The 13,344-nt window shown below is 36.6% G+C and overlaps 1 protein-coding gene across 5 annotated transcripts in view; it reads right to left on the bottom strand.

Moving 5' to 3' along the window:
• The window catches only part of CDH19 (cadherin 19), a 117,407-nt gene that overhangs the window by 12,544 nt on the left and 91,519 nt on the right, over nucleotides 1–13,344 (bottom strand). For all 5 annotated transcript variants that reach the window (XM_074576558.1, XM_074576559.1, XM_074576557.1 and 2 more), the window contains 2 exons: nucleotides 11,028–11,164; nucleotides 3,489–3,610 (listed from right to left, as the gene is read on the bottom strand). In XM_074576558.1, coding sequence (XP_074432659.1) covers nucleotides 3,489–3,610; nucleotides 11,028–11,164 — 259 coding nt within the window. The remainder of the gene's footprint in view (nucleotides 1–3,488; nucleotides 3,611–11,027; nucleotides 11,165–13,344) is intronic.

The following is a 13,344-nucleotide window of genomic DNA, read 5'->3' as shown; positions in this document are numbered from 1 at the left end:
CTGGATGGTCAGCTTGCTTATACATAATGTAAGACATTTGATATTAACTTATGTCAAACTTTCAAGCTCTAGTTTCAAGCTGAGTTAATTTATTAATGCCTTAGAAATTAACCTTTCTGGATCAAATCCATTCTTTCTGAGATGTCTGTAGTGTTATCTTTGGGACAGATTTGGTCCACTTTGTGTTCTGATTAATTTTATAGAAAATTTCCTCTAGAATTCAATAGTTTGTTGTTACCGTACATACCCATAAAGGGTAACTAAAAAAAACTAATATCCCATTGTGGTCATCATTTACCATGTCTACCTACAATTATAAAGTCAAAAGGTCCGATCAACAGGGAAACATGGGTTTGGATGCCTTATTAATATTGTTCTGTTTAATTTGATACTAATTATAGCTGTAGTAGGATAGAAGTCTATTTTATATAGCAGCTTTCATGTTGAAGACCTTTTGAAAATAATGTATTTAATATTGGTAATGCAGTGAAAGTGTTTTTTTGATGTGCAAAAGAAAACTTTAGTTGTGGTTAGTATGTGGATGACTTCTGCATTATAGGACAGTACAGAAATATAACATGAAATGGATAGTGAAAAATCCATTCAAAATGTCAAATAAATGTGATGAATGGATTTAGAATGATGCCAAAAAACACCTATCTATCTTCTTTACATGTATTTTTATTGTCAAATTTCAGATTATAGTCCCATAGACCGAAATGTAATCCTTTTGTTTGAATGTCTTTCAGAGGCTAATTTAAACATGTCTGTAACTCATAAAACCACCATACAGGGACATGAAGATCAACATTCTTTCAATAAAAGTAGACAAAGAATTTTTGATAATCTTTCAGAAAATCCAAAACTTCAATACAAGCTTTCCCTGGAAGTGTTCAAGACCAGGATGGATGCTACTTTAAGTAACCTGGTCTAGTGGGACATGACCCAGCCCATGGCAGGGGGGTTGGAACAAGATGATCTTTAAGGTCACTTCCAACCCAAACCATTTTATGATTCTATGATTCTCTAGACTGAAGCTACCGTTAACTGCCTCTGAGTTTGGGTAATTAGGACAACAATTAGTTTTTCTCACAATTTGTTTCACATTCTTTATCATAACCTAGTATACTCTAAGGCTATGTAAAAACAACTTATTTCCCAAATAATTCTACTTTGCTTTTATGGTAAACCGGGCAGACACCAAGAAAAAGTCACTCAAATAAAAAAAAATATATTTTGATAGTGTCATTCCCTCTGCAGTATCTTGCCTTCCTTTCCCCCAAACACTGTAAACTGGAGGTTGCAAATATATTTTGATGTATCCCATGAAAGAAGACACAACCCAACTGAGATCAGGGAAGGAAGTGAATTCCAGAAGTGCAGAGCATCTCTGAGAATATCTCTTAGCATATAATTTCCAGCTAAATAGATAGAGATAGCTACTTTAGAAATTGAAATATGATAGAGTATCTGTATAAGCTTTGATCTCAACTCATAACATGTAAGCAGATTCCTGAGCTGTTTGGAATTGATTGCAGAAATATGGCTTAGATAAAAAGGTATGCAATGTTCTGATTAAGCCCTTTAGCTGCTTAAATGGATTCTTCTGAAATGTAAATTTTGTTATTTGGTGGACAACCAGGCCACCTATAAAATCACTTTTGAACCTTTTGGCTTCTTGCTGATGAAAATAAAGAACCTTTTTTCTGTGAGCAAAAACTGAAAAATGAAGGAGGTACATCAGCTATCAATTCTGGTTTAAATCATAAACATTGAATAAAATATTATAAACTCTATGATAATTATGAGCTTCAGTAACAATTTCCTGTTGTTCTTTCTAAGATCATTTGTTAATGAGAAAATTATTTAACATTACTGTCATGGTCTCCAAAGGCCAAACTAAAGATGCCTATGACTCTCAAAAAACTATAGCAATGAAAAAAGAAAAAAAAGAAAAAAGAAAATCTAGAGTAACATTTTGCCTGTCTGCAAAATGGTAAAAGTATCATGCTCATCAGCATCATATTACAATCAACATATTACAATGTTAAACAGGAATAATTCTGTATCCTATGCTCAAAGAGTTTATTATTATTGTCACTATTACTATTCTTCACAGTGCCATTTTCTCCAGTGATTTTCAAAATACTTTTTATATATATATATAATTGTTATTGAAAAGTAGCCATTAATTTTTTAGGATGCAGATGTAAGCAAGGAATAATAAAAACCTTGGGAAATAAATCACATGGGGTTTTATATTGCAGACAAGTCTAAAACATAGATTACAAATATCCATTTTATAAGCTTCCATATTTAATTCATGGTGTCTTGAAGACAAGGAACATGAAGTGGCATTTGCTTTAATGCCTGTACTTTGATCTGTCAATGAGTTGCCGGAAGACCAAAAGAAATAGCTTGCTCCAAGTTACCTCTGAACCATAAATAGCCTTTGCAGAGGAAAATTACCAAATGCAGAACAAAGAAACCAACTGCTGATAGAGAAACACATAAATGGATGTAAAAAGCTATCAAGAAATTACTTTAGCAACAGGGAAAGCTTTATTTAACTGCAGACTTATCAAGGTTGAAATAAAGCAAGCTGGTGTAAAAAGATAGGGTCTGTGATTCAGAAATCAGAACATAGCAAAATGTTTGAATGGAACCATCACAGATATCCCAAAGGTCTTCTTTCTATGTCCGAATAATACATTAGAGTGGTGAAAAAAGGTATAGATTTTTCTGTCTATAGATTTTTGTTGTTGCTTTTTTTGTTGCTCATTTTGTACCTTTTTTCTTTTTTTGTTTTAAACCTTGAACATCCTGTTTTTCTTTTTGCAAGAGGAAAATGGAGAGTCAGCAGTGTACCTGGGAGGTTAGGTCAGATGACTGATGTTAGCCCATTCACCTGGGGAATGAGTAGGAAATGGGAAAAAACCTCCAGGGACGGATACTTAATACAAGAATCCCTTAAGCTGCCAGCCAAGGAAGGTGCTGCAAGGGCTGTGACTTAAACACCCTCAGACTTCCCCTGAACTAGACAAAGTTTGAATTCAGTTCACAATAAATGGTTTCTAACCACAGAACACAATGAATCTGGTTTGAATCTAGTCTAAATCAGGTTCTTCCAGATTATGTTATGCTGCTTCTGAAAATACCAAGTCTATGTTTTACATCTGTGACATTAACATGAAGGAAATTTATACCTTATGTTTTTTTTCAGAAGTTTCTGTCTGTACTTCTCCGTTTCCTGCTTTTGCAGACAAACAAGATGTACTGATTTTGTTTTAAAGGGGAAAAAATACATGTCAGTCTTCTCGAATTTAAATTTCAAACTATACATATAACAACAGAACTAATTTTGGAAATAGACAAAATGCAGCCTGTACTCACAGTACTGAAATAATCAATACTAAAGGGAATAGTAACATCTCAGACCAAATCCTCATTGTAATGAGAAAACTGGTGGCTAACTCCTTCGTGCTTACCTGGCCAGAAACTGCATTTTCACAAACAAATGTTTCATAATATTTAGAGAATTCTGGTGCATGATCATTAACATCGAGAACTTGGATATACACATTTGCTTCTGAAATTTTTTCAGGATTTCCTAATGGTTAAAAAAAACGACAGAAATCAAAAATTATAAATAATCTACTGCATATTTTAAAGTAATGTAGACATCAGAAAATTTTACGTGTACACTGCAGAGAAGAAAATAGTCACTGAGACCTACAGGCACATTTTATATTAAATCTTTTTAGTGCGTTTAAATATATACTATACATATAAAAAAGGGCATTCTCTTTCTTTTCTGGGGTTCTGTTTACAAAAGGTGGTGGGGGTTTTTTTGTTTGTTTTTTCACCAATCCATCATGTTAAATTATTATAGTATATCTTGAAACATATAAGGATATTTCATGCAAAATTTTGTATTTGTTCACTGTTTCATTTACCAAGCCAGAAATGTATTTAAATGTAAAAAAAAAAATCTGATCTGGAGAAATTAAATGAGGTTTTGTTCATGCAGAACAATCTACTGTACTAGTCATGTGTAAGGTTGTGTGGTAGGAGAGTGTCTGGTCCTCTAAGGGTATCTGGTTAAGGACCTTATTCAATGCAACAAGAGTTAATAAGAAAAGGAGGAAGCTGTAAACAAGAACATACAGGGACACAAACCTCAGGGACAAATGATAAGAGAGGGTGTCATGAGAACCAAACACTAAATAATGGGGACACGTGAGTTTGTGAGAATGTTTATTCCTGTAAGGTTATCAGACTGGGGGCCTTGTCCATTGGGAAACTGAGGAAGAAAAGGGGGAAATCAGAAACAAGGTATTCCAAGACACAGACCTGAAAAAGCAAACTTGGATACAATGAGAAGCAACACACCTCATGATAATTGATGGGCTATCCAGAACACAGGGCAAAAATTCCAGGCAGATCAACCTGGACTTTGCAGCAGATAAGACAGTAAACCAGAGGGAGTCTGGGCCCAGAGAGGTATGGGAATCAGTGGTGCTGTACTGACCCATGGGCGATGCGCAGGGAGGAACAAAGAGGCGGTAGACAAAAAGGAGTATAAAAGGGGCCAGTCACGTCTGAAACGGGGCCAGTCAGTATGCTTGTCTGGCTGAGCCCTGTGCCAGATCACCAGTCAGTCCTATCATCTTATATCTTCTTATTATATCTTTTTTTAGCTGTCTCTCTGCATAATCTCACTATCTATCATTGCACCTGTATGGGTGCTGCAGGGACCAAGTGCTAGCTACTGGTGAGACCTACATATGTGCGAGTGAAAATTGGTGCCATCTACTGGAGGAGGAGGAGAAGCAGGAGGAGGAGGAGGGGAATTGGCTGGCTGTACTTGTGGTTTATGTGAGTCCTGTATGTAGGTGCTGCTGAAGGCAGTGCCTTGTCTGTCCTGCCCAGGCAGGAGGGTCCTGGGCTGCAGTGGTTGGAGGAGGCGGCTGTACTTTCTTACTTAACATCACTTAATATCATGGATACCACAATGATTGGTCACAGTACTTTAAGAAATTCTGTTACTCTTCCTCTTCTTTAGTCTTTTGAAATTTTGAAGCTTTGGGAGAAAATTTCACCAAAATTCGCATGCTTAAAAATAATTCTGCCACTGCTAGACATGGAGTAATTGCAATGGACACTGATGCCCAACCCTAGTCAAGGCAGAAAGCTGAGACTTTGAATCTAAAACAACAGAGCTATTCTATCCACTGGTCTCCAAACACATACTTACAAAGAAGTCTGGTTTTGCCCTCCCATGTCCAAGGCATTACTGCTGACAGACTTCATAAACTGATCTTATAATTTTGTTCCAAGTGTTATTTGCACAACAGGCTTAATTCTTAGGCGTTTTGTACTCACAGAAGCTGTACTGCTTCTGTCATACAAGTGTACTTTATTACTGTGGCTTTAGAAATAAAAGCCATGTCAGCGGCTTACTCCCATGTGAAAAGGAAAATAAACTCTGCTAAGATAAGGCACTTTTCCCTGCATTTACTACATTTACACTAAGTTAGATTTCTGCAACTACTTCAGACAAGAAAAAGCCAGTATATGTCTTGTCTACACAAAACTTACACACTTATGTAATAACAATGTTTATAAATCTGTCACCTGAAACCAAGGGAAGGAAGATCTGCAGGTACAGCATTCTCCTGGAGAAACTGGCTGCTCATGATTTGGACACGGCATACTGGGTGGGTAAAAAACTGGCTGGATGACCAAGCCCAAAGAGTGGTGGTGAATGGAGCTAAATCCAGTTGACGGTCAGTCACGAGTGGTGTTCCCCAGGGCTCAGTACTGGGGCCAGTTCTGTTTAATATCTTTATCAATGGTCTAGATGAGAGGATTGAATGCACCCTCAGTAAATTTGCAGATGAAGTTGGGAGGGAGTGTTGATCTGCTTTAGGATAGGAAGGCTCTACAGTGGGATCTGGACAGGCTGGATTGATGGACAAGGCTAATTGTATGAGGTTCAACAAGGCAAGTGCCGGGTCCTGCACTTGGGTCACAACAACCCCATGTAATGCTACAGGATTGGGGAAGAGTGGCTGGAAAGCTGCCTGGCAGAACAGGACCTGGGAATGTTGGTCAACGCCAGCTGAGTAGGAGGTGGCAGTGTGCCCAGGTGGACAAGAAGGCCAACAGCATCCTGGCTTGTAACAGGAACAGTGTGGCCAGCAGGACCAGGGAAGTGATTGTCCCCCTGTACTTGGCACTGGTGAGTCTGTGAATACTGAATGCTTGAATACTATGTTCAGTTTTGGGCTCCTCATGACGAGAAAGACATTGCGGTGCTGGAGTGTGTCCAGAGAGATGGCGATGAAGCTGGTGAAGAGTCTAGAGCACAAGTCTTATGAGGAGCAGCTGAAGGAACTGGAATTGTTTAGTCTCGAGAAAAGGAGGCTGAGGGAAGACCTTATTGCTCTCTACAACTACCTGAAAGGACTTTGTAGTGAGGTGGGTGTCAGTCTCACAAGTATTAAGTGATAGGACAAGAGGAAATGGCTTCAAGTTGCATCAGGGAAGGTTTAGACTGGATATTAGGAAAAATTTCTTCACCAAAAGGATTATCAAACATTGGAATGTGCTGCTCAGGGAAGTGGTTGAGTCACCATACCCAGAGGGATTTCAAAGACATGTAGAAGTGGTCCTTATAGACATGGTTTAGTGATGGGCTTGGCAGTGTTAGGTTTACGGTTGGACTCAATGATCTTAGAGGTCTTTTCCAACCTACATGATTCTATAATTCTATACTGAATGCCTCTTGGAAGTCCTTCACTATCAGCACATCAAATCCTCACTTACGTGGCACAACTCTGAGAAGTGTCTGCTTCCCCACAATGTAATTTGTTACTCTAGTAGGCAAGAAGTTTCACTGCAACAGTAATGTTCACATTAACTTGGATGTGTTGTTGGGTATGGACCATAATGAAGACATTTTTCCCATGAATAAAATAATCTTAGGACATTCCGGGAATACTAAATATCTATCAATTTACATATTTATCAGTATCTCAATCTGCTCCTTCTAAACCAGAAGTATGTCAACCACAAGAATAATAATTATAGTTAAAATATGCATCATGATGGGTGCTAGTGTCACCACTTCTGACCTGTCAGAAGTCCTTAAGACATTTTCTTAAATTAGTCAAATGGGCCTTTAAGAGAAAAACAAAACATACTCCTTTCTGCCTCACTTCAAACTGTATGGGTTTGGTTCATTCTTACATTGTTTTTTTAATGTGTAATTCACTAGTTGCTTAGAGCAAACATTTGTTTTCTTGTATCTTATGGAGTCTGTGCTGATAGCTTTGAGACTTTTGCCAAAGGAAATGGTAGCATAAGCCACTACCACAGACATAAAGGGCTAGATACTCAGCAGTTTCACATTGCTATTCCTCCTGTGAAATCATTAGAGCCATGCTAATTTACCAAAGCTTATGATCTGTCAGAGTCATCTCAAAAATACTTCTTTGTGGGATGACATTTCTCTTGTTGAATTCCAACACCCATAATAATATAATAGTCAAACAGTGCTCAGCTTATTTTTTAAATAAACATAGAAAGTAGCACACATCCCTTAACACATCCCTTAAGAGTTAACCTCTTATACTTACATAAGAATTGTATGTGCAGGGCAGAGATTTGACTGGATTGGCATTAAGAGGGAAACTGTAACACTTATTAGGAGGCAGGGAATACCTTTGGTGGCTTCAGTTGCACACAAAGTGTCATGGGAAGGACCCATCTACCTTAGCCTATTCCTAACTTGCTTGTTCATAAGATTCATGGGTGCTATATTGGCTTTAAAACCTACCCTTTGCTTGCACAAACATTTGGATAGCACCTTTCAGCCTAGAGCTGCCATTCATATCTGTTTTCTTTCACAAAATAATCCTCTCTTTTTTTTCATTGATTTTGGTAATTGTCTTGTTTCCACTTCCTTTGCTATATTTGGATTGCTGTGTTGTGGTTGTTTTTTTTTCCTCAGCTTATGGGTAAATGACATTTACCCATAAATGGCATTTCTCACGTTGCTGTGAGAAGATGATAGTATGGAAGTTTTTAATTTTTCTGAAATCACAGGTGTTTGTTTTGGGAAGGAGCAACACATTACAAAACCACTCTTGGAATCAGTCTTTGGTAAATATTTAACGAAGATTTTGGGTGAAGCAAAGTGACTCCTTTGCCTGTAATTGGGGAAGATGGTAGGCAACACATATTTTTCTCTTTTACCCCTTACACAGGAAAATAGTTGTCAGAATTTGAATACAGCTATTGTACTCATATCCTACATTAGGCTAAAGATCTTTCAATGAGCAGAACATTTATTTGTCGTAATGTCTATGAGAGAGATCAGAACTTCAAAAAGAAGGTCTGAGAGAACAGGATTAAAAGTGTAATAGGCTGGATCAGTGTGAAAATGAAGTCGATGTTTTAATTACTAGGGACCAAAGTTAGTAACTTCCTCATTTTGGAGCTGTGTGAAAAGAAAACCAGTGACCATCTCTAGAGACAAAGTAGAACTCAATGCTTGCAGCGGATTAAAGAAAGCTTATCGTGGCATTGTCATTAGCCAGTAAAAGGAAACTTGTAGTAACAATAATAACTAACAATAATAATCATAATAGTTGTTATAATTTAGGCTAAAGCAAATTTCTTTACTTCCTGAAGAAAATGGACACATTGATTTATTTTTTTTAAAGGACTAATCTAAAAAGTCTGTCAACAAAAATATGTATGATGAAAGTGAGGTGACAATTAAATATTGAATAAATTATATGATCCATGACTGAAACCTTCAAAGACCTGTAAGTTCTGTAGTCATGTAGTAGATCTGGAACCCACTATGGAAGGACGTCTTCAAGACCCAGTGGCAAAATGACTATTGTCTCTTGCAGGTAAGTTTGCAGGTAATGCACTTTCCCAACGGGGCATGTAGAAAAACTGGGAAGTAAGCTCAAGACAGTTGCTCTCATTGGGAATTTTTGTTGGTCATCTATAGTTCAATAGTGGGAAAGCTGAAACAGATATTTCTCTTCTAAATTAATTAATTGTCAGTCAATCATCATCTGACACAGTAAATCAGGGTTAAGGAAAGCTGGTGATTTAAGGATTTCTTGCTCTCATGTATGGCTAGAATGTTATTGTTTATGCTTCACCATTGTACTAGGTGGAAGCTGATTACAACCAAGTAAAAACTGATCAAAGGAAACATGATTTCTTTTGAGATAGAGCCATATTAGGCATAAAGTGGAATGAAACTCAACAGATTACAGGTTCTGACTGCTTGTGTTTTGAGGTCCAATGAATTAGATCTACTTCTGGGTACCTTTAAAATATGCTATCTGCATGGCATGAGGATAGGATGATCCACACCATGACTCTGCAATAAGAGAGGCAAGATCCTCTTACTAATCTCTGATCCCTGTCATTACAATAGAGGCAAAAGGCACATGTCCTGTATGAATGCCAGGACATCAGTAGGCCCATAGAGAGGTTGCTGTTGTAATGCAATTTCAATACCTGTCTCAGCTGCAATGAATATCTCATCTGGGTGAAATCTAACGGCATTTTGATTTGGCTTCAGTGGAGCCCTAATGTCATCCACCAAATGTCTCATACAGTGTATGTTATGACTATATTTCAAGGAATAAAATGCTAATAGTTCATGATATAAAGCATTTCAGGTATGGCCAGACCAAGGTGACCTAACTTCAATGCTTTTGAGTATAATGTTATAGACAGTGACCTTATCATCATTAAAGAAATAAAGAACAAGAATATGAAGATAATGAGGGCTCGGTTTCTCTACAATAACTTTCCTTGCTTTCTTTTGCTGCAGGAGACACTTATTCATTTGTAACTTTTGGTTCTTTCCTATTTTATTGTTTAACTAAACAGAAAAGTCCAGACCAAAGTCATCCTGCTGTGTTTCCATAGAGCTATTCAAGGCATGACAAAAATATGCCAGAGATCAATTTTACCAACACCTGCCAGCTGCCCAACAAGATCAGAAGTAAAATACACTCATGCCTAAAAACTCACAGAGAAGTTGAAAAGGATGATAATACTATCAATTCCCAAACACAAAATAAAGACTTCATTGAAAATGGCTACTGACTATCCTATATTAAATTTCTAGCAGTAATATTCTACATATATACAGGGAATTCTCCCTTTTGGGAACAGTACAATTTATGAATATATGTTTAAAGTAGTCTTAGTAATAAATAACATTTAACTGAGATTCAGGACTAAAAAAACATGCTAAAAGTATTCGGCAAAATCTGTCTGATTTATTGATTGGACTCCAGTTTCATATGTTTTTTCTCCTTCCTGAGGATGGATGTGATTAGTTTTTAAATAATATCCCAATAATCTTGTTAAACTGTCTTATACATCAGCAGCTGATAATTTTCTAGAGTGTTGTCCCAGAATTAGGGCAACCAGATCACCAAAAGCACAAACAGAGGCAATTTGCATTTGACTTTCAAACATAACTGACAGGTGAAATCTATATAAAGGATGCTTCACAGATTTAAATGTCACTGAAGAGAAGTCTAGCTGATTTAGGCCTTACATTCACAATTAATTTGAGCCACAAGTTTCTGACTGGTGTTAAATTAGACCCTGGCTAATTTCACACTAGTCAAAAATCTGGTGTGAAATTAACCAGGGTCTAATTTAACATAAGATCTTGCACTGCAGGAGCAATTCATATGCTTCAGTGTAACTTGAAAGCGTTACAGTCTAGATCCTATTACCATTTCCTTTCTTTTTTTCTAAGGTCATCTTTTATGAAAGAGCACAGGACCTTGGAGCTCAAATACATTCCACTTCTATTTAACTAATCATTTTAATAATGCTCCTTAATGTAGCAGGCAACAGTAATATAATGAGAGAGAGGCATGTATTCTCCACTTAAAAGAAGGCATATTCGGAAGATAATTACAGTTCACAGTATATAAAACACAGTGTTCCTTAAATTTCTTACTCACTTGTTTCTGTGGCCGTAACAGTTATGTTGTGCCAAGAAGCTATCTCTCGGTCCAGAGGTCTAGTTGTAATTATTGTTCCATTGTGTTCATTGATGCTGAACAATCCCTTTAAATGCATGCCGTGGACAATAGAGTACCTGCACCAAAAAAAAAGTAAAGAGATTCCCCAATGCTGAAATGTTCCATCAGAGGCAAGGACATGGAAAGCTATTGTCAGTTGAGAAAACAGAGCTGTGCATATATACATATAAATGTGTGCTGCAACAACTCTGAAACCATGAAAGATGTACACTTATAAACATTTAAAATTCACTGCTGCCAAGATCAAAGCTCTTCTTTTTATAAAACTAAATATGTCTCAGATCTCTATTAATATGAACTGAATCTGAAATACATTATTCATTCTCACTTCTAAGTCAGGCTCACAGCAGGTGAATGACTTCGTTGAAAAGAAACAGCAAAATTGCCACTTGTGAAATGGACAACACTAACAGCTAAGTGGAGGTAAAATGGCAAATCTGTTCTATCATTGCTGACATGCTCTGATGCCAAGGGAATGGGCGTTATAAAGACAGACAACTATCTGTAATAAGGTGACACCTAGGCGGAATAGAAAATCCTAATGCAGGAGATGATTTCAAATGAGTCCAGTGTTCCTGAGTCTTCACTGAAAAGGCTCAGGATGCCATGTCTGTATGTGGACATGCACATGCGCACATATATACATACATACCATTCACACTGTTAAAGTCTAAACACTGGTCACAGGCCAGAGATGGACTGAAAAAGACACCAAAGGTATTGGTTCAAATAGAAAGGATATTTAATAATATTTTTCATTATGTATATATAAAAAAAGACCTTATATTTCAGTTCCTAGTAGAGTCTATTTCGTGGAAATAGAACCTTTTTGAAGGTCTGAAAGGTTCTTACCACTCCAGTTTGGAATTCCCACATGCAACTATTCCCACTTTTATTGTACCTTTAATACTCCTTAATGAAGTCTATCTCCTGTTGGCATTTAGGAGTCCAGCTCAGATTATGTGCCAGTGGTTGGATGACTTTCTAACTTGTTACTTATAGTTATATTTTGTCTGTTTTGAAAATGACTAAGAGGACAAATCAAGGAACCAGCACAACAACACAGTGAAAGTTCTTATAATTGGAGCCGAAGATTTGACATTTACAAACCCCTATTTTAGGGATTTACAATTCAATTTCTTCTTCCTTTTTTTTATATGTTGGTATTCCTCATCCTCCACATACAAAGCTTGTTTAGGGTTTTCTGACATAGATGTTTTGTTTTGGTTTGGGTTTTTTTTGCTTTTTTTTTGGTGGTCTGATTCTTGATAGATAATTTTCAGAAAATCTCTGTTGCAAATTTTTAGTTATTTTTTATTATTGATGTAGTGAGGTTTTGATGCATGTCATTTTTTTTTACTTTGTTTGAAAACTGGGGTTTGCAAGGTAACACAGCAAGCTTTCTGTATTATAAGCAACTGCTGTCATTTATGATAGCAATGGTTTCAAAATTAGATTCGTATGCATGGAACTTAGTCCAATAAATATATCTTTATATTAGAAGTGGCATGATTTATTTTGAAGAAACTCAGTGATGCAATATATGCATCACTGGTCTGGGACTATGCAGACATATTCACTTTGTAGCAAGTTCGATCAAAATATTTCAAATTAAGAAGTCATAGATACGCATTATGTTTAAATGTTTCACAGGAGATTGTTCAGTCATCAAAATAAACCACAAGTCCTCTCCTTTTTTTTTTTTTTTGGAGGGGGGGAGTACATGTATATTTTTATTTATTCTTATTGAATTTAACCTATGACTAGTTTACTAAATAACAGTAAATGAATGCAAAATCATAACAAATGGCCTTGCATTGACTAAACCTCTGAAGTCGTAATTATAGGTAGCAATACACATACATATATATACATTTCTACTATTAGAAATCTACACATCATAAATTATTTTGTCTCATCCATTTGTCCCTGTATCCTAGCTTGTCTAAATTGCACAGTACACAATGACATCAAGTAACTCAAGATGCTATTTTAACTATAAACCCCATGTTGAAGATTAATTACCTGTTTTCTCCCTTAAGGGACAGCAAAACTATTTTGCAAAATTAAAAGCCTGGGGGACTCCTTGTATATAATATTTCTGTGGGGCAATTGTAGTAATGTATAGGGAATTGGTAAATTTTTGGTCATGCTGAGCTGAGCAGATGCCAGTAGAGCTTTTCTGTGTCTCCCTCCCAGCAATGAGTCCTTCTCTCCAGATCTCCAGAAGTTATTG

Source organism: Larus michahellis, chromosome 2 (genome assembly GCF_964199755.1).
Source record: "Larus michahellis chromosome 2, bLarMic1.1, whole genome shotgun sequence".
NCBI classification, from domain to species: Eukaryota; Metazoa; Chordata; class Aves; order Charadriiformes; family Laridae; genus Larus; species Larus michahellis.
The sequence above is the reverse complement of the archived record's forward strand: the minus strand, read 5'-3'. Positions and strand labels throughout refer to the sequence as shown.